This window comes from Hermetia illucens, chromosome 6 (assembly GCF_905115235.1).
Source record: "Hermetia illucens chromosome 6, iHerIll2.2.curated.20191125, whole genome shotgun sequence".
NCBI classification, from domain to species: Eukaryota; Metazoa; Arthropoda; class Insecta; order Diptera; family Stratiomyidae; genus Hermetia; species Hermetia illucens.
In genome coordinates this window covers 97,252,382-97,272,969 of record NC_051854.1, presented here as the reverse complement: position 1 = coordinate 97,272,969, position 20,588 = coordinate 97,252,382, and the positions used below count along the sequence as shown (strand labels likewise).

At 46.6% G+C, this 20,588-nt stretch overlaps 1 protein-coding gene across 1 annotated transcript in view; it reads left to right on the top strand.

Annotated features, from left to right (window-relative positions):
* LOC119659447 (chorion peroxidase) overlaps window positions 1-20,588 on the top strand; it is a 36,636-nt gene that overhangs the window by 12,150 nt on the left and 3,898 nt on the right. Inside the window, exons 6-8 of the mRNA XM_038067531.1 lie at window positions 13,755-14,100; window positions 14,173-14,326; window positions 14,393-14,548. Coding sequence (XP_037923459.1) covers window positions 13,755-14,100; window positions 14,173-14,326; window positions 14,393-14,548 — 656 coding nt within the window. The remainder of the gene's footprint in view (window positions 1-13,754; window positions 14,101-14,172; window positions 14,327-14,392; window positions 14,549-20,588) is intronic.

Below are 20,588 nucleotides of genomic sequence, written 5' to 3'. Positions count from 1 at the left end.
GGATTGCTTTACTGGTGGGATTTGTATCGGGTACCAGTCGACTCAGCTGTGAATGAGTAACCGAGTCAAATCAGGATAATAATTTCCGTCGAGCGCAATGCTGACTTCATTGCCTCCAATAGAGTAGTATAATCCTATAGTGTACCGTCACGGTCTTAAATGAATGAATGCTCTAACACACTTCAACGCCTTGATCCAATTGGATTGTTGCGCCAACGATTATTATAAAGGACAAGATACAACGAAGGAATATTGCATATTATTAAATGCATTCTCTGGTCAGATTGTCCCTGGACAGGCAAAGAAAATGTTATCAATGTTGCAAAACCGCGGTCACTACAAAGCTCGGTGTCTCATTGCATAAAAACGACCCAGAGAAATAAGGAACCCAATTTAAATGAGCCGAAGTCACTGCTGAACGAAATCAAGGCTAAGGAAGGGGTGGGTTGTAATGCTACCTTTTCTCAAAATGTTCTATAAACCTTGCTGGTATTGAGTGGCTAGGTGCACTGACTAGAGCGGGTGAAAGCAAACAATTTCACTCGAGGTCGGAATTTTCTTGGGTCACCCCGGACCCCCTTTTATTTCTCATAATCTTCACCCCGGGGCCGAACTTAATCTCTATGCTAGGTATCCCAATTTTGAACCATTAAAAGATGTAGTAGTCGGACTATTACCACCTATATCACCACCCATTTACCCCTATAGAAAACGCATAAAGTGTTTACTTTTAAAGGTGACTAAATTCAATAAATTCCAGCCTTTGGTGTGGTAGAGAAACTTCCAAATCATTTAAGTGTCTCTGTTGTAGCTTATTCAATAAATGGTACGCCTTAAATTTCCCTGAGGACTTTGTCTGCGTATTCACACAAGAGCGTTTCCAACCGGAACATTGCCAAAATTGCAATTACGATTACATTTTCCATCAACCTTAAAACTTCTTAAGGGTATTATTGCGAAAAGGACGCAGTACATCTGGTACTATTGTGGTGTGTATTGCTAACAAAAGTGGAGTGCGAATATCCTATCGTGAATGAAAGTAACTTTAAAGCAACAATGAAATGTGAAATAAGATACTCTGCAGAAAATGTAAAATTTGCGTTGTTGATCCGTTTTTAGAAAATCTGTATATGATATCCCGGAGCATATTATATATTTCATGGCAGTTAATATCAGGAAAATTGTTTTCTTTATCTTAATGTCAGAGCAATATTTTCTCAAGTTTCATAATCCCCAAGGGAATGAAAATTTTACTTTAACATCAAAAAATCATATAAAAGACGCATATTTACCTAGACTCCAACAATACAGACATGTGACATATAATATATGAAGGATGCCGTGCCTGTACCAATCAATCAGGAAATACTCCACCCATGACGGACCTAAATATAACCAAAAACCTGAACCTGGTGAATTGTCATACATTTGAATTTTATCAACATCGTTCTTAAAAGCTGAAGTATAGTTTTGTAGAACTGTCAATCATATCTGGTCCCATAAAATAACTTTATTCACAAGCATCGAATTACTAAGGTTCTTTTTACTCACTAACAAAAGGAGCTTGTCAGTGTGGCCCACAAAGGATATCCCACTAAAGGTTGAGTTAAATTCATTCAAAAAGAAATTGATTCTCTGAAGCAGAATAAAGATTCTTGATAGAAACGTTTTCCACTTACATCGGGAAGCACACATCCGAACAGTCCAAAATTGGTGCCCTTGGAATGTTCATTTAAAAAATAATGGAGAAATTATTGAATGGAAATTGATTGAATGCACCCTTAGAAGTGCTTATAGGAATGATATATGATATATATGTTTTTTTTTGTGCGTACACGGAGGTGGAAAATCTTAGAAAAATACGTCCGCCGCAGCTCCGCCGCCCGAACGGCGGAACTACAGCGGGCGCGTGTGGGATTCACAGCCACTAAAAACCACCCCGGTCTCTCCAGCCCCAGCCCCGCGGGACCACCATTGAGGTATTACTTCGCGGGGTAGATTTGCTCTTAGGCACTCATCCTCCTCCTATTTGCAGCTTTCCTCCTTCTTTGTTCCTTCAGCAACTCCTCCTGCATTTGGATGGAGCCAACCGCAAGCCACTTCTCCTCGGACTCCAGCATCTCAGTAACCAAGCCCTTCGGGGGCCCGCTCCTGCCCAGCACCTGGTTTAAGCTCCTTCTCTCCATCGCAAATCGTGGGCAGTGAAACACCACATGCTCTGAATCCTCCGACATGCATCGCATCTGGGACAGTTCGGAGAATCATCCAACCCAAAGCGGTGCAGATACTGCCTGTAGCAACCACCGTGTCCTGTGAGGAACTGACTAATGTGGTAGTTGGTCTCCCCATGTTTTCGCTCAAGCCATACCCTAATGTTGGGAATGAGCCTATGTGTCCACCGATCTTTCGTAGACTCGTCCCATCTGCGTTGCCAGAGATCAAACGACTGTGACCTTGCCGCATTTCTACGCTGTGCATGCCCTTCCATATGTCTTGCATTGTACAGGACACTCATTTCTTTGGCCAGAATATCAACCGGGATCATGCCTACCACCACCAATACTGCCTCATCTGATGTGGTTCTAAAAGCACTGCAAACCCTCAAAGCCATCCGCCGATAAACCGAGTTCACCTGCTTCCGTCTCTGAGAGTTTGCAAGCGCCTCTGCCCACACAGGTGACGAGTAGAGCAGGATGGAGCGCACCACTCCGGCTAGCACCAACCTCCGGCAATGTTTCGGCCCACCAATATTTGGCAACATTTTTGGCAAGTGTCGTGGTGGCACTGGCTGCCTTTTGGCATGCATACTCTAGGTGTTCCCTAAAACTCAATTTGGTGTCAATTATTACCCCCAGGTATTTGATAGCCGGCTTTGATACGACCGTATGTCCACCGACCTCCACTTTCACAGTGTTATTTTTCCTGCGGTTCGTTATTAAGACCGCTTCCGTTTTCGCGTCCGCCAAGGTCAGCCTGGCCTTTTCTAGCCAGGACTTTACCGCTCTCACTGTTTCCGTTGCGTAAACCTCCACATCTTCTGGGTGTTTTGCTGCAACAACCACAGCTAGGTTATCAGCAAAGCCGACAATCATAGTCCCCTCTGGGACGGGAAGAGCAAGCACCCCATTATACATGATATTCCACAACAGGGGACCAAGTACCCATCCCTGTGGTACCCCGGCTGTGACAATGTACTCTTTGGGGCCCTCATCCGTCCCGTACCAGAGAGTCCTCTCTGAGAGGTAGTTTTCCACCAAATTCGCTAAGTATCCGGGGACACCTATGTCAGCCAACGCCCCTTTAATTCCATTCCAGTTCGCCGAGTTGAATGCGTTTTGCAGCCGCCAGAAATCAGTGCACCTTTTGCCAGGTTTACCACCATGCCAATTGCGTCCACCGTAGAGTGGGCGCGTCGGAAACCAAACTGGCGTTCCGACAAACCATTGCTGGCTTCGATGATGGGCAGGAGTCTGTTGTAGATGACTCTCTCCATCATCTTCCCCATTGTATCCAACAGGCAGATAGGACGATACGACGCTGGGTTTCCAGGTGGCTTGCCAGGCTTCGGAAGCAACACCAACTTTTGCTTTTTCCACTGGGCAGGGAATATTCCTTCTTTTAGGCACGCCTTGAGGGTATTAGCGAAAAGGTCGGGCCTAGTCTTCACTGCCAGTTTCAAAGCTTGGTTGAGGATTCCATCCGACCTGGGGCCTTGTTGTCACCGAAGCTACTACATATTTCCCGCAGCTCCTCCACAGTTACAGGCGGTATTATGCCGTCATTTAGCTGGACAAAAATTTGCCTTCCCCAATTTTCGTGGTGAGGGAACAGAGTGGTAACAATCTGTTTCAGGACGCGCGGACAGGTCACCTGGGGTGATTTCCGCAGCCTTTTCATCACCACTCTGTAAGCCTCGCCCCAAGGGTTTATGTCGGTATGGTCGCACAGCTGTTTGAAGCAGTTCTTTTTGCTCCTCCGAATGGCTTCCTTTAGGCGGCCACGCAATTGCTTGCATGCCTCCTCTCGACCGTCGCCACCGGGTTTTCCCCTGAGCCTCTGGCAAAGCCTCCTTGCTCGAAAACATGCGGCTCGCAAACTTGCGATTTCGTTGTTCCACCAGTAGTTGGGTTGCCTACTGGGGAGCAATCGCCTTCTGGGCATAGTAGCATCGCATGCTTCCGTCACCCATCGAGTGATCTGGGTGGCTTTCTCCCCAGCCGTACCATTCAGGGATATGTCGGATTTGAGCACCGCGGAAAACGTGTCCTCCTCGAAAGCTTTCACTGTCCAACCAAGCATACCGCCCGGCATTCTACGAAAACTCTTTTTCGAGCTCGATCCGCCCTTGATCTCTATGCAGATTGCCTGGTGGTCGCTGTGAGTATAGTCCTCACTGACATGCCAAGCGATTCTACTGGCTAAAGTGGCACTCACGTATGTCAGGTCCACTATAGACCCCAAACCCCTTCCCCGGAAAGTGTACGAAGACCCAACATTCGCCAGTACCGCGTCCAGCTCCGCGAATGCTTCGAGGAGAACACGTCCCCTGACATTAGTTATCCGGCTGCCCCATTCAAGAGCCCACGCATTGAAATCGCCTCCAACGTCCTCTTGCATCAAACAAGAGCGGCAAGCATCCGCTCATACTCGACGAGTGTAGCGCTGGGTGGAACATAGCAGCTGCAGATGTGGATGCCCTTCACCTTCGCTCTGGTGAAGCCCTCCTTCGGGTGCTCCATTATTTCCTGGAAGGCTTGTTCTCCACAAGTCCACAGCGCTGCTTGGCCCGTTTGGTCTTTGACCCAAACGCTACCACTGCGGTTTCGGTATGGTTCACTGATATATATGTACTATATACTATATATATATATATCATACAGAAATAAGAAAATTTCCAAAATTCGGCCCATCTTATTTTAGTTTGAGGCATTTGAAGTGAAAACAAATTTTCTAGAATTTCATCATAACACGCGTCACCATATTATTTCGTAACTTTGGTGCGACCTTCTCCATTAACTCTTATTCATCGACAAACCAGCCACTATGACCCTTCCAACAAACTCATTCAACTTATAATATTGGGAACCATCTACTTTACTTTTTAAATACCCCAAATAAATTTAAAGCAATTCAACATAGGAAGCTTCTGTTTTTAAGGAAGTGTCTTCCCACTAACTTCCTAGAACAGCTCATGAATTATTATTAAAATTACATCCAGGGAGATCACTAAGATTTATAATTTTGAAAGAAGGAAACAATTGCCACCGAGATTTCCTCTGTCACACCGTGATGCGGGCGCCCTTTGCGTTGGAAGCTCTCGTGAGCCTCACGGATCACGGATCACGGATCATCACGATAACAGGATGTTATACATAATGAAATAGAATCTTCTACAAAACCAAGTTAAGCAATTACCCTTCTGTGGCCACACCTACTTCCCCTTGGCTTCTAGGGCAATGTCAAAAATGCGTATAACCAAACCCTCCAACTCAGCGTTCACTAATAGCTAAGGTCGGTTGGCTGCAAAGCTTAGAGTGTTTTCAACTGCTAGGACTGTGAGGAGAAATGATATCGCTACGAAATTTGCACAGCATAGCATCGCATTCTGTATTACAGGTGGGGCGAATCTAATTTGTTTAAGCCGCAATGTCCTCCTTGCCAGAATGTACGGAAATGCTCTCAGAGAGAATGGGAGATGTCTCCCACAAACGTCACCCCTCACCCATCAATAGGTAATAACTGCATTTAGAAACCCATAGCAAACGCCAATACCCCCCCCCCCTACCGTCTCGACCTAAAAACGGACAATTAATTTCACGGACACACCCATTTCTAGAATCGAGAGCCTGACATGGCATGATAATGGATATTCGGAGTATCTGAATAGCAAGACATAACTTAAGTGTTCCACCCTTCATTCATATCACTTTTGATGACGAATAAAAGGTCCTCGTCGACTTTATTGCTCTGTCGTTCTCAATTATAATTCAAGACATCACGTTGACCCATATGCGGATGCCATAGTCTTCGATGAAAGGAGCTCTGATCATCTGAGTCACAGTTAGTTATTTGACTTCAGATTTCGCTAATCAAACCGCCAATGGCGGTCCATTTCAATAGAAGTGAATGAGGACTGATTTCAGGATTGCTGATCAACTACTGGCCTATGCTGACGATATCGACATCAAGAAGAAGAACCACCCGAGACGTACAAACTGCCTTCATCCAGATCGAGCAGGCGGCGATTGAGGCGAGATCTTGGGCTGCACATCAATGAAGGCAAGACAAAATATATGGTGGCAACGTCAGCACCGAAGACGAATCAACCAACAACATCAAACCGCACTGGTCAAACGCGAAGAAAAATAAGGATAGGAGAATACAACTTTGAGACCGTTGACAATTTCTCCTATCTAGGGTCGAAAATCACAACCGATAACAACTACGATGATGAAATCCGCGCACGGTTGTTGTCAACCAACAGAGCCTATTTCAGCTTACAAAGACTGTTCCGCTCGAAACGTCTCACCATAGGGTCAAAGCTCTTACTGTACAAGACTATGATCTTGCCAGTCCTCATGTATTCCTCGGAAACTTGGGTTCTTAGCAAGAAAAATTGCGAACTCTTGGCCGCGTTCGAGAGAAGAATCCTCCGAAGAATTTTTGGCCCCCTACATGAGGATGGACGATTGCGTAGCCTACACAATGACGAAATCTATGAGCGATACCATGACCGTCCGGTTGTGGATAAAATCCGGCTCAATAGGTTACCGTGGGCGGGTCACTTAATCCGTATGGATGAGGATGAACCCACCCGGAAAGTCTATAAGGGCAATATCTATGGTAGAAAAAGAAGACGAGGCAGACCCTGCCTAAGATGGAGCGATGGCGTAGGTCAGGACGCCAGACAGCTTTTAGGGATATCGAATTGGTGGACCTCGGCGCAAAACCAGGATGTCTGGAGTTCCTTATTAAGGCAGGCCTAGACCGGATACCGGTTGTTGCGCCGTTGATGATGATGATGATAGAATGACCTTTTCCACGGTAGGCGATGTATCATGACATCACGTATAGTAATAGAACTCTGATAATAATTTTACTCCTCATCCCATCGTTAACCCAAAACTTGCACCTCAAATTTATTTGCAATAAATAAGACTCCCCCCTCAACACTAATAGCACTGATGAAGGGAGCAAGTGGTTCCAGAAATATCGGCATAGCGGAAAAACGGAAACAGTCTTAATTATTTCAAAAAATTTAATCGCTGAGAACACCGCAATATTACACTTAGACCTCAATTTTGTTACGAAGCTTGGGCTGCCACCTAACCTATTTGTATCTTCTATTGCCTTAACACATGTCATTGACATTAATCAACGTCCGCATTTTTAACGTTCAACACCACCACGACACGGCATTTATTAGACAACATTGTATCTCGGGCCTAGTTCAAAACAATGTCTACGGCTTCAATCGTTGAGTGGGTTTGTTGAAATCTAAATTGTCGCTCCGATGGTCCATCCTTATATTCAATGATAGGGAGCAGTTTATTGTAGATGACCCTTTCGAGTATCTTTCCTACCGCGCTGATAAGATAAGGGGGGGGGGGGGGGGGGGGGTGCTTATTCGGCCTCGGGAGCAAAACTAATTTTTGCCTCTTCCACCGATCGGGGAAAACTCCTTCTACCATGCACGTTTCACGCTGATAAACCAGTCGAATTTGGTCTTGACAACGAGTTTTACAGTTCTATTTGGAACAGCAGACGTCAGTTGTAGTGTTCGCCCTCTCATCTTCTTCATAACCACCCTATACGCTGTTCTCCAGGGGCTTTGGTCTGTCTCTGCGCCAAATTTCTTCACGCATTCTCGCTTGCTGGTCCGTAAAGCCTGCTTAAGTCTACCTCGAAGGCTCATATATACTTGCCGTATCTCGTCGAAGTCTGGTCTTCCTCTAAATCTTTGGCAGATCCTTCTAGCTCAAAAACATGCAGCCCGGAACTCCCCTCCTCCTCCCCTCTCCATCCTATCAATAGTTTGACCGCCTTTTTGCGAGAACTCACCGCCTCGGCATAGCAACGTCGCATGTTCTCATTACACGTCTCATCATTTACTCTACCTTTTCTGATGCTACACTACAGGGGTTGTGACCTCCCAATAGCATCTCTATGAATTCATCCTCTTCAAACTTTTTCATGGATCAGCCGGGGTTTCCAACTCCATGGAAACGCACATCGCCGCATAGCCCATAATCGATCTGAAGGAAAATTGCCTGATGGTCGCTATGAGTATAATGCTCACTAACAAACCATGCCATTCTCCTCGCCAATGTGGTATTCACATATGTCAAATCGACTATTGAGTCCGACCCTGTCCCACGAAAGGTGGACACATTTCCCGCATTTGCAAGCACCAAGCCCACTTCCGCGAAAGCCTCGAGCAGGATGCTGCCCCTAGTGTTCGTAGTTAGACTGTCCCAATCCACAGTCACAGTTTGAATTATTCGCTATGGGATTTCGACTCAGTCCTTCCTATCTGTACGATGAATTCTTCCACAATCACTCAGAAGTCCTTACTGTAACTTTCCCCTTTCTTCCCTACATTGACTATGGTCACTTTAACCTCCCTTTGCTCTCCTGGTCTAACATTCCACGCCCGCCACAACTTCCAAATTGTTCCTCTCATCCGTCTCTCCCTTTATTCAATTTCATGAACAAATGTGATGCTCTTCAGTTCAACCGCACCACAAATCACCTAAATCACATCCTCGATCTAGTCCTCTCCAACATGCCTGAACGGCTCCTTTCTCAATCTTCTCTTGCTCTCCCTAAGTTACTCCTGATGTCTATCATTCTGGTCTTGAGTTCGAGATACAACTGCCACGTCTCAATTCCCATACTATGCGCAAGCCCTCTAAGCTCAACTTTCGTAAGGGCAACTTTGAGGGTTTCAATTTAGCTCTGGCGTCAATCAACTGGGCTCCCATTCTCTCACCATTAAACTTGAACCAAGCCCTCCTCTCCTTTTATTCCATTCTATGTGACCTCCTTCCTAGTTACGTCCCTTCCTCCATCAAATCTCTAAGCTCCTACCCATTATGGTTCACCACTTTACTCCATAAAAAACTTTGTCTGAAGCAAGCTGCGAGAAAAAAGTTTTTATCCACCGCAAGCCGTGCTCACTTTGATCATTTTAGCGCTCTGTGAACTTCAGTAAGTTAAGTCAAAGATAGTTAAGTCTAGAAAGGATTATCTAGATAGTGTTGAAGTCGAATTGGCGCGTAATAACGTAAAGTCTTTCTGGTATCACATCCGTAACCCCCGCAATGCCTTCCACTCTCCTTCCACTTTCATCAAATTCTGGTGCTCCACTGTTACCTCTCCTCAGTTATCCTGTGATCTACTATGCAGTTACTTCTCCTCGGTGAACAACTCTTCTCTTTCTTCTTCCTCTCGTGAAGCCTTGCTGGTCTCACATCCGTAACGCCCGCAATGCCTTCCACTTCCCTCCCACTTTCATCAAATTCTGTGGCTCCACTGTTACCTCTCCTCAGTTATCCTGTGATCTACTCTTCTTTTTCTTCAGCCTTTGTCCCGTTTACAAGCGGGGTCGGCTCGTCGAGATCGGCTTCGCCATTTGGCTCTATCGAATGCCTGATCTGGGTGCAATCTCGAGGCTTTCAAATCCCCATCCAGCGTATCAAGCCACCGTTGCTTAGGTCTGCCTTTTGGTCGTTTACCATCGACTTCGATGTTCAGACCAATCTTGGCAAGTGAATTCTCGTTTGCACGAACTGCGTGACCATACCATCGAAGACGCCTCTCTCGCAACTTTTCCACGATCGGTGCAACCCCATAACGATCGCGGATATTATCATTTCAGATGTGATCTAAACGTGTGACGCCACTAGTCCAACGTAGCACCTTCGTCTCCATTACCGCAAGACACCGTTCATTGTCTTTTATGGTCGGCCAACACTCAGAACCATAGAGAGCGACTGGACGGACGACATTGCGGCAAATTTTAGATTTGAGACGTTCGTTGATACGTCGATCACAAAGGACACCAGTTGTGGAACGCCACTTCATCCAGGTTGCGTGAATGCGTGAAGCAATTTCATAACGCAGTTCTCCATTGGCTGATAGCGTTGACCCGAGGTATTTAAATCGCTCAGTTCTGGGCAGATCACTGCCGCTGACAGTGATTGTGCCTGTTTCATGGGGATCGGTCGTCAAAAATTCAGTTTTGTTTAAATTCAATCTGAGACCGTGTTGCATGAGGCGATCATTCCATTTTTGAACAAGTTACTCGAGATCATTTTTGCTATCAGATGCTAGGAAAACATCATCTGCATAAAGCAGTGTATAGGGCGCTGGACGTTGGATATCCCGTGTGACGGTGTCCATAACAAGGACAAAGAGGAGTGGTGAGAGGGCACTTCCTTGATGAACACCAACAGAGACACGAAGCGGTTTTGATACACCCGCCATATTTCGAACTTTACTTTTCGGATCGTGGTAGAGCAGTTGAACCCAGCGCACGAGTTCTTCTGGCACGAAGTGTTGTCGTAAAGCACACCAGATGAGTTCGTGTGGTACACAGTCAAACGCTTTCTCTAGATCCAGAAAGGCAATGTAAAGAGGGCGATGCTTCTCACGGTGTTTCTCCATGAGTAACCGCGCAGCGTGTATTGCGTCAGTAGTTCCGCAGTTCTTGACAAATCCGGCTTGATTCACGGTTATTTCAACGATTTCACGAATACGGTTGTCAAGAATGCGTTCAAAAATCTTCATGGTATGGGGAAGTAACCGGACCGGACGGTAATTTGAACATTCTGCTGGGCTACCTTTCTTTTTCCATATTGGAACAGTGGTACTTTCTTGTCAGTCAGATGGTGTTCTTCCTTCCTGAATAACCCGGTTAAAAAATTCACTGAGCCACAGTGTTGGGTCCCAGCTCTTAGCTTTCCAGAGCTCAGATGCGATGTCGTCAGGTCCTGTTGCTTTCCCCGATTTCATTTGTTTTATTGCCTCCTCGACTTCAGTTGCGCTGACTGGTGGAACTGCTCCAAATGTCGGCAATGATTATGGAAGTGGAGGATGAGCAAATTCTTCAGTTGAAATCTGCTCGAAGTATTCTCGCCATCTATCCGTTGCGGCTCGACGGTTGGTAAGCAAAGTACCGTTCTTGTCATTAACACAACAGAAATGTTCGATATCCTGTATGCGTTCATCACGGCTTTTAGCAAGTCGATAAAGATCTCTCTCGCCATCCCGAGTGTCTAGTTTATCGTAAAGATTTTTGAAATGGTTTGCTCGGGTGACAGCGACCGCTTTCTTTGCTTCCCGGTTGGCATTCTTATAAATTTGCCAATTAGCAGGTGTTTTATCGTCGAGAAATTTGTAGTAGAGGCGTTTCTTTTCACTGACCTTCATTTCAACATCATCATTCCAAAGCCAAGTATCTCGGTGGATGTACCGCTTACCCGGCTTGGTGACCCCGAGGGTTGCAGAGGCCGCTTTGTGGATCGTGTCTTTCATTTGGTTCCATGATTCTTCCACATTCGTAATGGTTGGCAATCGTATGAGTGAGACCGTTTCTTCTTTCTTCTCACCAAATCGCCACCATTTAATGCGCGGCGGGCCAGTGCGTTCCTCACGCTGTTTTATCGGTGGCTTAATTCGCAGGACGGCAATCAACGGTCGATGTTGAGGTGCGATGGTCTCATACGGAACGACTTTGCAATCAGTGACAGTGGTAAAATGTTGGCGTCTTATGAGAATATACTCGATTTGCGTTTTATTGTTCCCACTATAAAATGTGAGAAGATGAGACAATCGTTTGATGAGCCATGTATTCATAAGTACAAGGTCATGGGTGTCCGCAAAATCGATTATACGCTCGCCACCTTCATTGTGCGCTCCGAACCCTTTTCCCCCATGGCACCTGTTACCGTCTGCCTTTTCACCCACATGACCATTAAGGTCGCCGGCAATGATTATCCTGTGATCTACTATGCAGTTACTTCTCCTCTTCTCCTTATTTTTCCTCTCTCCCCCTTCTGAGTGCAGCTTCCTTCGAATCTCCTGTCGTTCCCTTTCTTACTCCCTCTATGGTGGATTACCTCATTGACAACCTTGATGCCAATAAATTAGGCGATGACGGTTTTACGGTTGCTTGCCAATGCAGAGACAAATCGTCAGAGCTGCCTCACCATAAAGCCGTCATCACCTAATATTTTGAAAGTTTGGGTGCTAAGCCCTAAACGGTCCGTGGACCAAAAAAAAAGCGAGGAAGTTGCGCTCCATTTGATCCGGTCCGGCATTAAGTTGATGCGGACTTATTTTGATGCCAATGTTAGACCCGACCCCGATGGTCTTGCCAACCTCTTCCTGATTAAAACCTTTAATTTCATTTCCCTTCCAGAGTGCGGAGATTACCTTCAATAAGAGCTTCGAGGGGTGACATTTTCCCAGCCTGTGGAAAGAAGCCCTTATTTTTCCCATACACAAACGCGGTGACCATACACTTGCTAGGAACTACCGTCCTCTTTCGCTCTTCTCATCCTACTTCAAAATCCTCGAAAGACATGTCAATGACTGGTTTACTACCCACTTCAGTCACATATTAGCTAAGGAGCAGCACGGCTTCATAAAACTTCGATCCACTGCTACCAATCTTCTGCACTTCACCAACTTTGTGGTCAAATGCTTCAACTCTCGGTTGGAAGTCCACGTCATTTTCATCAACTTTCCTAAGGTCTTCGATTCCGTTAACTACGAGATACAATTGCCCAAACTCGCCTCTCACAACATTCCTCAATCACTTATTACATGGCTTACCTCCTACTTCTCATTCCGATCCTGTAGCGTGTCCTTTGATGGTTGCACTTCTAGTCCTTTTTCCCCCTTCTTTGGTGTGCCGCAAAGATCCACTCTAGGACCTCTCCTATTTTTATTGTTTATTAATCACCTCCCCTCAAGTGAGGACACTTGTGCTTGCTTGTTACACGCCGATGATCTAAAGGCGTTTTCCTCTGTTTTGCCCCCAATGGATTGCATTTCCTTGCAGGCTAATCTGAGACATGCTTGTGCCTAAGCAAGGCAGTAGTTAGCTCTTCTTCAGATGCCAGACCTTAAAGATATCTAAACTCCCATAAAATTGACACAATCTATTATTAATTCTATTGTCTCCAATTAAGAGAATTCCTATTTGCCTCAATTTATTTGCACTTCCAGAAACAGGACACCATTATTTAGCTTTTAAAATCAAACTTTCTATTTTTGGAGCACAAAATGGCATTAATTGACGTTCTTCGACGAGTAGTGAATTGACTTAGCATTCCACAAAAATGGTTCACGATTTGCTACCATGACACCCACATTATTAATTTAGGCGTCTAGGGGATGTTCATTTACTCCTGCCTTTGCCTTCCTCTCAATCTTACTCATTCAGAGCACTTGGGTCATTGACTATAATCGGCAGTCAATACTTCTATAAAGATAGTATCATAATACGATATTATATACGGAAATTTGTATTGGCAAAATATAAGATAAAAAGTAAGAGGTTTCCCCAACTTCAGGGATAATCCTGTAAGCTTTCAACCACTCTTGTGTCTGGTTATTTTCTTGCTTCCCACACAGCTATCAATAACACGTAATCCTTCTTCAAAAGCCTTGACGATTCTCAACATTTATTACATTCGCACCTATTACAAAACGTCCTAAATTAAATTATCTTCAATCTTCATTAGGAGACGGTCGTACAAATCAGATAATTTCATTAACATTGCTCCACACAATGTTCGCACGTGAACACAACAGGATAGCCAGCATCTTGGTCCGCATCAATCCACACTACTCGGATGAGCTCCTGTTTCAAGAAGCAAGAAGAGTTCTGATTGCCGAAATGCAACACATCATCTATGCTGAGTATCTTCCACTTTTAGTTGGAAGGTCGGCAATGGAAAGATTCAGATTGTATCCAGAGAAAAATGGTTATACGGTTGATTACGATCCCAATATTAATCCGGCAATAAGGAACGAGTTCTCGGGGGCAGCTTTTCGGTTCGGACACTCAACCGTTGATGGACACTTCAAGTAAGATACTTCTAGGATATAGATTTGAAACCGATGCTGATAATTCCATTTCTTTTCGTCTTTCCACAAAAGGATGGAATCTAACGGGAATGTCGAAGAAAAAATAGAAATTCCTGATGTTATGTTCGATCCAGAACGACTGGAACAGGAAGGATTTCCCGGGGCTTTGATGCAAACTCTTCTGGTGCAAAATATGCAAAAAGCGGATCATTCGGTTACACGTGGAGTAAGAACGAAAATTTTTACTACTTTTGGTTTTTAATTTTAAATAACTTTCGAAATATACTTTCAGCTCAGCGTATTCATGTTTCGGGGGAGTAATCCATTTGGAGTAGACCTGGTTGCAACCAACATCCAAAGAGGCCGTGATCAAGGAATTCGAAGCTACAATGATTATTTGGAGCTCATTGGCGGAAAAAGGATAGAAAGTTTTGATGAATTTGGTCCTGTAAGTATAATATCTTTTAGTTTATATTCCATTTATTTAAATTTTAAACAAAATAAATGAACGTGCCATCGTTCGCGATTACTTGAAATGCCCTTCAGCTTCCCCCCGGATTTCCCGAGACGCTAGCACTCCACCTCTACTGCTCTGTGCCGAGTACCATTAGGACGACCCACTCGTCGGCCATCTCAATCAATCAGCCTCAATCAGACTCCAGAGGGAAACGGATTCTGGAAATGGCAGCGAGAACCGGGCTCGTAATTTTAAACACCGGATCCACGCCAACGTTTCGGCGCCCAGGTTGTGAAGGAAGCATTCCCGACGTCACTTTCGCGTCGGAATCTCTGGCATCATCGGTGGACGGGTGGCGAGTCCTAGAAGACTTCTCGGCAAGTGATCATCAGTACATTGCGTTCGAAGTGTTTGACGCTACTTGCCGGCGAGCAACAACACGACGTTCCCCTTGCGTGTGGAATGTCGCGAGGGTGAACATCGGAAGGTTCGTCGAAGCTCTTGGAGCAGGTAGGGCCGCGCTGGGGGGCACTCCGCGGGGGGTGGTGGTGTCGCAGCTGACACCGTCGTAAATTCAGTGATGAATCTGATAACGACGGCGTGTGAGGCTTCCATGCCCCGGAGAGGCCCCAGGCGCGACAAGCCTTCTATGTACTGGTGGACGGCGGAAATTGCCGACCTACGGAAGGAGTGTCATAAGCTCCGCCGTTTGGCTCAACGTTTGTACGCCAACGTGGAGGCATGTGCCATAAAGGCGCAATATAGATCAGCAAAAAGGAGACTCCGCAGCGCTATAAATAAAAGCAAAGCTCGCGGCTGGCAAAATCTTGTTAATGAGGTGAATGATGACCCGTGGGGATTTGGCTATAAGCTTGTCACTCGGAAAATTGGGGCTCTGCGGAAGCCCTGCATATTGAGCACCGACCAGATGGACCGCATTGTGCGGGCATTGTTCCCCAGACACCCTGTACGGGTTGATGTAAATAGCGCGGAAAGCGTCGTGGATTGCCCCCTTTTCACAATGGGAGAACTTGAAGAAACGGTTCTCACTGTGAAAAACAGGAAGGCGCCAGGTCCTGATGGCATCCCGGCGGAAGTTTACAAACTGGTGTTCCGCCAACGGTCAGAATTGCTGCTCGAAGCGTTCAACGCGTGCTTGAAGGAGGACATTTTTCCTTGTCGTTGGAAAGTGGCCAGACTCGCGTTGATCAGTAAAGGTAAAGGAGACCCGGAGCTCCCGTCTGCATACCGACCGCTGTGTATGCTTGACACGGCCGGAAAAGTGCTCGAGAAGCTCATCAGGGGTAGACTCGCTGAAGCGATCCGTGCTGCTGGGGACTTATCTGCAAGGCAGTTCGGGTTTAGAACAGGGAAATCTACAGTGGATGCTGTTATGGAGGTGGTAGATGCGTTTAATCGAGCCGGGGCACACAGCCGCCGATCTCGACGGATAGTGCTCCTCATAACGCTTGATGTCAGAAATGCCTTCAATTCCGTAAGATGGACAGATATGCTAGGCACACTAGAGAACTCCTTTTACGTGCCAAGCTATCTCTTGCGGATATTGAGGGATTATCTGACCGCTCCCTGTTCTATGAGACGCTAGAGGGCCAGAGGAGGATGGAAATCACGTCGGGAGTAGCGCAGGGATCCATCCTAGGGCCGGACCTCTGGAACACTTCCTACAATAGTCTGCTGAGGCTCGATATGCCCGAAGAGTCGCGCCTGGTCGGTTATGCAGACGACGTTGCGGAACTTGTTGCCGGACGCACTGTTGAACAGGCGCAAAGCAGACTTGGCATATTGATGCGACGGGTAAGCGGATGGATGATTGCTCACGGTTTCAACCTTGCACTGGAAAAAACCGAAGTAGTCATCCTGACCAGAAGGAGAATCCCAACCCTGCGTCCCATATCGATCGGCGAGTTGACTATAGAGTCAAAACCAGCGATTAAATACCTTGGTTTAATGCTCCAAAGTAGCAGCGGACAGGGCTGCAGCTGGAGTCGCGGCCTTGAGTCGGCTAATGGCGAATGTCGGGGGCCCTATATCAACTAGTAGACGTCTCCTCATGGGAGCAACGCAGTCCGTTCTTCTCTATGGTGCGGAGGTATGGGCTGATGCCCTTGACAAGGAGGTGCATCGTAAACGCCTCGCTCAAGTGCAGAGGCGGGGAGCTTTGCGAGCGGCGTCTGCTTATCGCACCGTCTCCGAACCGGCTGTGATGGTGATTGCGGGAGTGATCCCCGCTGCCCTTCTTGCCAAGGAGCGCAAAGCTATCTATCGCCGTAAGGGCGAAAACTTAAGAGAAGTGGTTGCTCGTGAAGAACGTCAACGCATCCTTAGCGAATGGCAACTTCCTTGGCAAAATGAGCCAAGGGGCGGATGGACTGCGCGGTTTATCGACAATTTAGACCCGTGGTTGAACAGAAAGCACGGTGAGATTGATTACTTCCTTACCCAACTTCTAAGTGAGCATGGGGGTTTTCAGTCTTACCTGCACAGGGTTGGGAAGGCGCGATCTCCTGATTGTGTGTTCTCTCAATAGAGTGGCGGATGCCGCTGAACACACCTTTTTCTCTTGCGAGAGGTGGGACGGCCTCCGCCAGCAGCTTTATGCAGACACAGGGGAGCTCTCTCCAGACAACATTATCAGAGAGATGCTGAAGAGCGCTGGCAGCTGGAATCGTATTGCGCATTATGTTCGGGCTCTTCTTACTACGAAGAAGATTGAACTCGACCGGCAGAGGGATCGGACGGTAAGGGGTTCCCTGAACTAACAACTCCCTGCCTCCCCTCTCCTCCCGTTGGTGAAAGGAATTCCCTGACTTGAAGGCTCCCAAAGCCGGGAGAGCGGGAGGGCTAGCCCGAAGTAATGTGTCAAACGGTTCCAGGCTAATTCTCTGATGACAGGGAGGTGTTTAGTTGGTAGTTCGCCAGCGTGCTGTTGTGGGAGTCCAACACTCTGTGCGTAAACGCATTCACCTACCCTACTCCCAAAAAAAAAGAAAACTCGTCCGCCATCTTGGGGAAGTTGATTCCAATGCATGTCATAACCGGCAATGCAATTGCCGTCCCTCCTTAATGTGTGACCTATCCACTGCCACTCTGCCGCATATGAGTGGCAGGCCTGTACACCAACCGAGTTCCAAACTTTATGGTATATATGGAGCTCATTTTCCTTGTGCTACCCTCATATACCAACACCAAAAAAGCACTAGCACAGAACAGTCTCAACTTGATCTTGGTGAGAAAACTGCATTTCCAGATTTTAGTCAGAGCAGCAAAAACGGATCTAGCGCTGATAATGCGTCGGGCAACACCCAGTTCGCTGCCGCCGTCGTCAGAAACCACGCTTCCTAGGTATACAAATTCATCGACGTCGTCGATGCTCTGCCTATTAATGCAGATAGGGAGAGTGCGATGACCCATCAGACTGAGTATCTTAGATGCTGGACAAGCTGAATGAAGAACGTCACTAATAACCAGATAAAAAAATATCGGTGATAGGATGCAACGCTGGCGGACTCCACTTTAGACCTCAAATGACATTTTGCGTCATCATATGTTGCTCTTGTAATAGCTATTAGTTTCTCCGGAATGCCCCTACAGCGTAGAGCTTTCTCCCTGTTCACACTATCAAACGCTTTCTCAGAATCGACAAGGAGTGGGTGCAGCGAAAATTTAAACTCCGCACACTGCTCCAAAATGATCCGCAGGGTGTTGATGTGGTCGATCAGGAAGATCCGGAGCAGTAATCAGACTGCTCTTTGTTTCGTCGTCGTTTCAGGATTATTTTAGCTATTATCCTTGTGACGACAGAGAGCCCGCATATACCCCTACAATTGTCACACTCAAAACGGGTGCCCTTTTTTGGAACCTTAACGATCATCCGCTTCTTCCGCTCTCAAGGAAGGATCTTGGAAGTAGATCTGCGAAGCTGCAGTCGCAGCAACAAATAACTCTACCGGGAGATCGTCAAGACCAGCAGCTTTACTCCGTTTAAGTGCATTGATGGCCGAAATGATTTTTCTTCTGCATGGAGGATCAGTGTAAAACTGTACACGGCCATGAGAGAATTCGGTATCCCGACGAAATTAATAAGACTGACTAGGCTGACCCTGACCAATGTGCGAGGCCAGATAAAAGCAGCAGGATCACTCTCAAGACCATTCGACATCAACAACGGTCTACGACAAGGGGATGCGCTATCATGCGTCCTCTTTAACCTGGCCCTCGAGAAGGTGATCCGTGATGCTGAGGTGAATGCAAGAGGTACGATCCTCTTCAAGTCCACCCAACTACTGGCCTATGCTGACGATATCGACATCATGGGAAGAACCACCCGAGACGTTCAAACTGCCTTCATCCAGATCGAGCAGGCGGCGCGAGATCTTGGGCTGCACATCAATGAAGGCAAGACAAAATACATGGTGGCAACGTCAGCACCGAAGACGAATCAACCAACAACATCAAACCGCACTGGTCAAACACAAGCACGAACAAGAATAAGGATAGGGGAATACAACTTTGAGACCGTTGACAATTTCTCCTATCTAGGGTCGAAAATCACAACCGATAACAACTACGATGAGGAAATCCGCGCACGGTTGTTGTCAGCCAACAGAGCCTACTTCAGCTTACAAAGACTGTTCCGCTCGAAACGTCTCACCATAGGGTCAAAGCTCTTACTGTACAAGACTATGATCTTGCCAGTCCTCATGTATTCCTCGGAAACTTGGGTTCTTAGCAAGAAAAATTGCGAACTCTTGGCCGCGTTCGAGAGAAGAATCCTCCGAAGAATTTTTGGCCCCCTACATGAGGATGGACGATTCCGTAGCCTACACAATGACGAAATCTATGAGCGATACCATGACCGTACGGTTGTGGATAAAATCCGGCTCAATAGGTTACGGTGGGCGGGTCACTTAATCCGTATGGATGAAGATGATCCCACCCGGAAAGTCTATAAGGGCAATATCTATGGTAGGAAAAGAAGACGAGGCAGACCCTGCCTAAGATGGAGCGATGGCGTGGGCCAGGACGCCAGACAGCTTTTAGGGATATCGAATTGGTGGACCTCGGCGCAAAACCGGGATGTCTGGAGTTCCTTATTAAGGCAGGCCTAGACCGGATACCGGTTGTTGCGCCGTTGATGATGATGGAGGATCAGTCGGTATCCACATGCTTCATCCACAAGAGGAAGAGCCTCACCGGATGTGATACGATTGAGAGCCATGGTGAAGTGTTCTTTCCACCTCTTCAGTTGCTCGTCATCGTAGATGAAAATTCGATCGTTGACGTCCTTCACAGGATCATCAAAAGATTGGCGACCACATGCAAGCTGTTTCGTGATGCGGTGTACATTTCTAAAATCATTGCGTTCGGTAGCATCTTCCATTTCCCTGACCAGCGCAATAGCGAATTCTCTCTTATCACGGCGTACACTACGCTTAACTTCTCGGCATTTCGCTCAGTATCGAAGTTCGAGCGCATCACGCCCGCCATCACTCGCGGCGACCAAAATAGCCAAATAGTCAACCCCTTCCGTTCATCGATCCGCAGTCAGCCAGAACGTATGACGCCCCATCGCGACGTGGCCGATGACCTATGTAACACCCGAGGAAAAAGCATTTTTGATGGCAGGTCAATGCTCATCGATGTTACTGAGTCTGTCGTCCAATCAGCAGATATCTCTCCCACTATCGAGCTGAATTATACACGCGGCCGATGTTGAACTTGGGGTCGCAGCTCCCTAACCCTGCGAGAAATGAAAGACAGATTACTCAAGCGATCACGACGAGTCTACCACGGTTCTGAACGGGAGAAAGGCTGAAGAACAATGGTCCGACCCAGCTATTTTTGTCGCAAAGATTCTTCTGTTGCCTGGAATATGGTCACCAATTCCAAAATCGGATTTTCCGAGAATACTCCTGTGGTCGGTCTGTCTTGCATGACTGACCCGTCGGTGAAGATTATTTAGTCTGTATTCCCAAAAAATCGGTGGCCATTTATACACTATTCTTCTCTT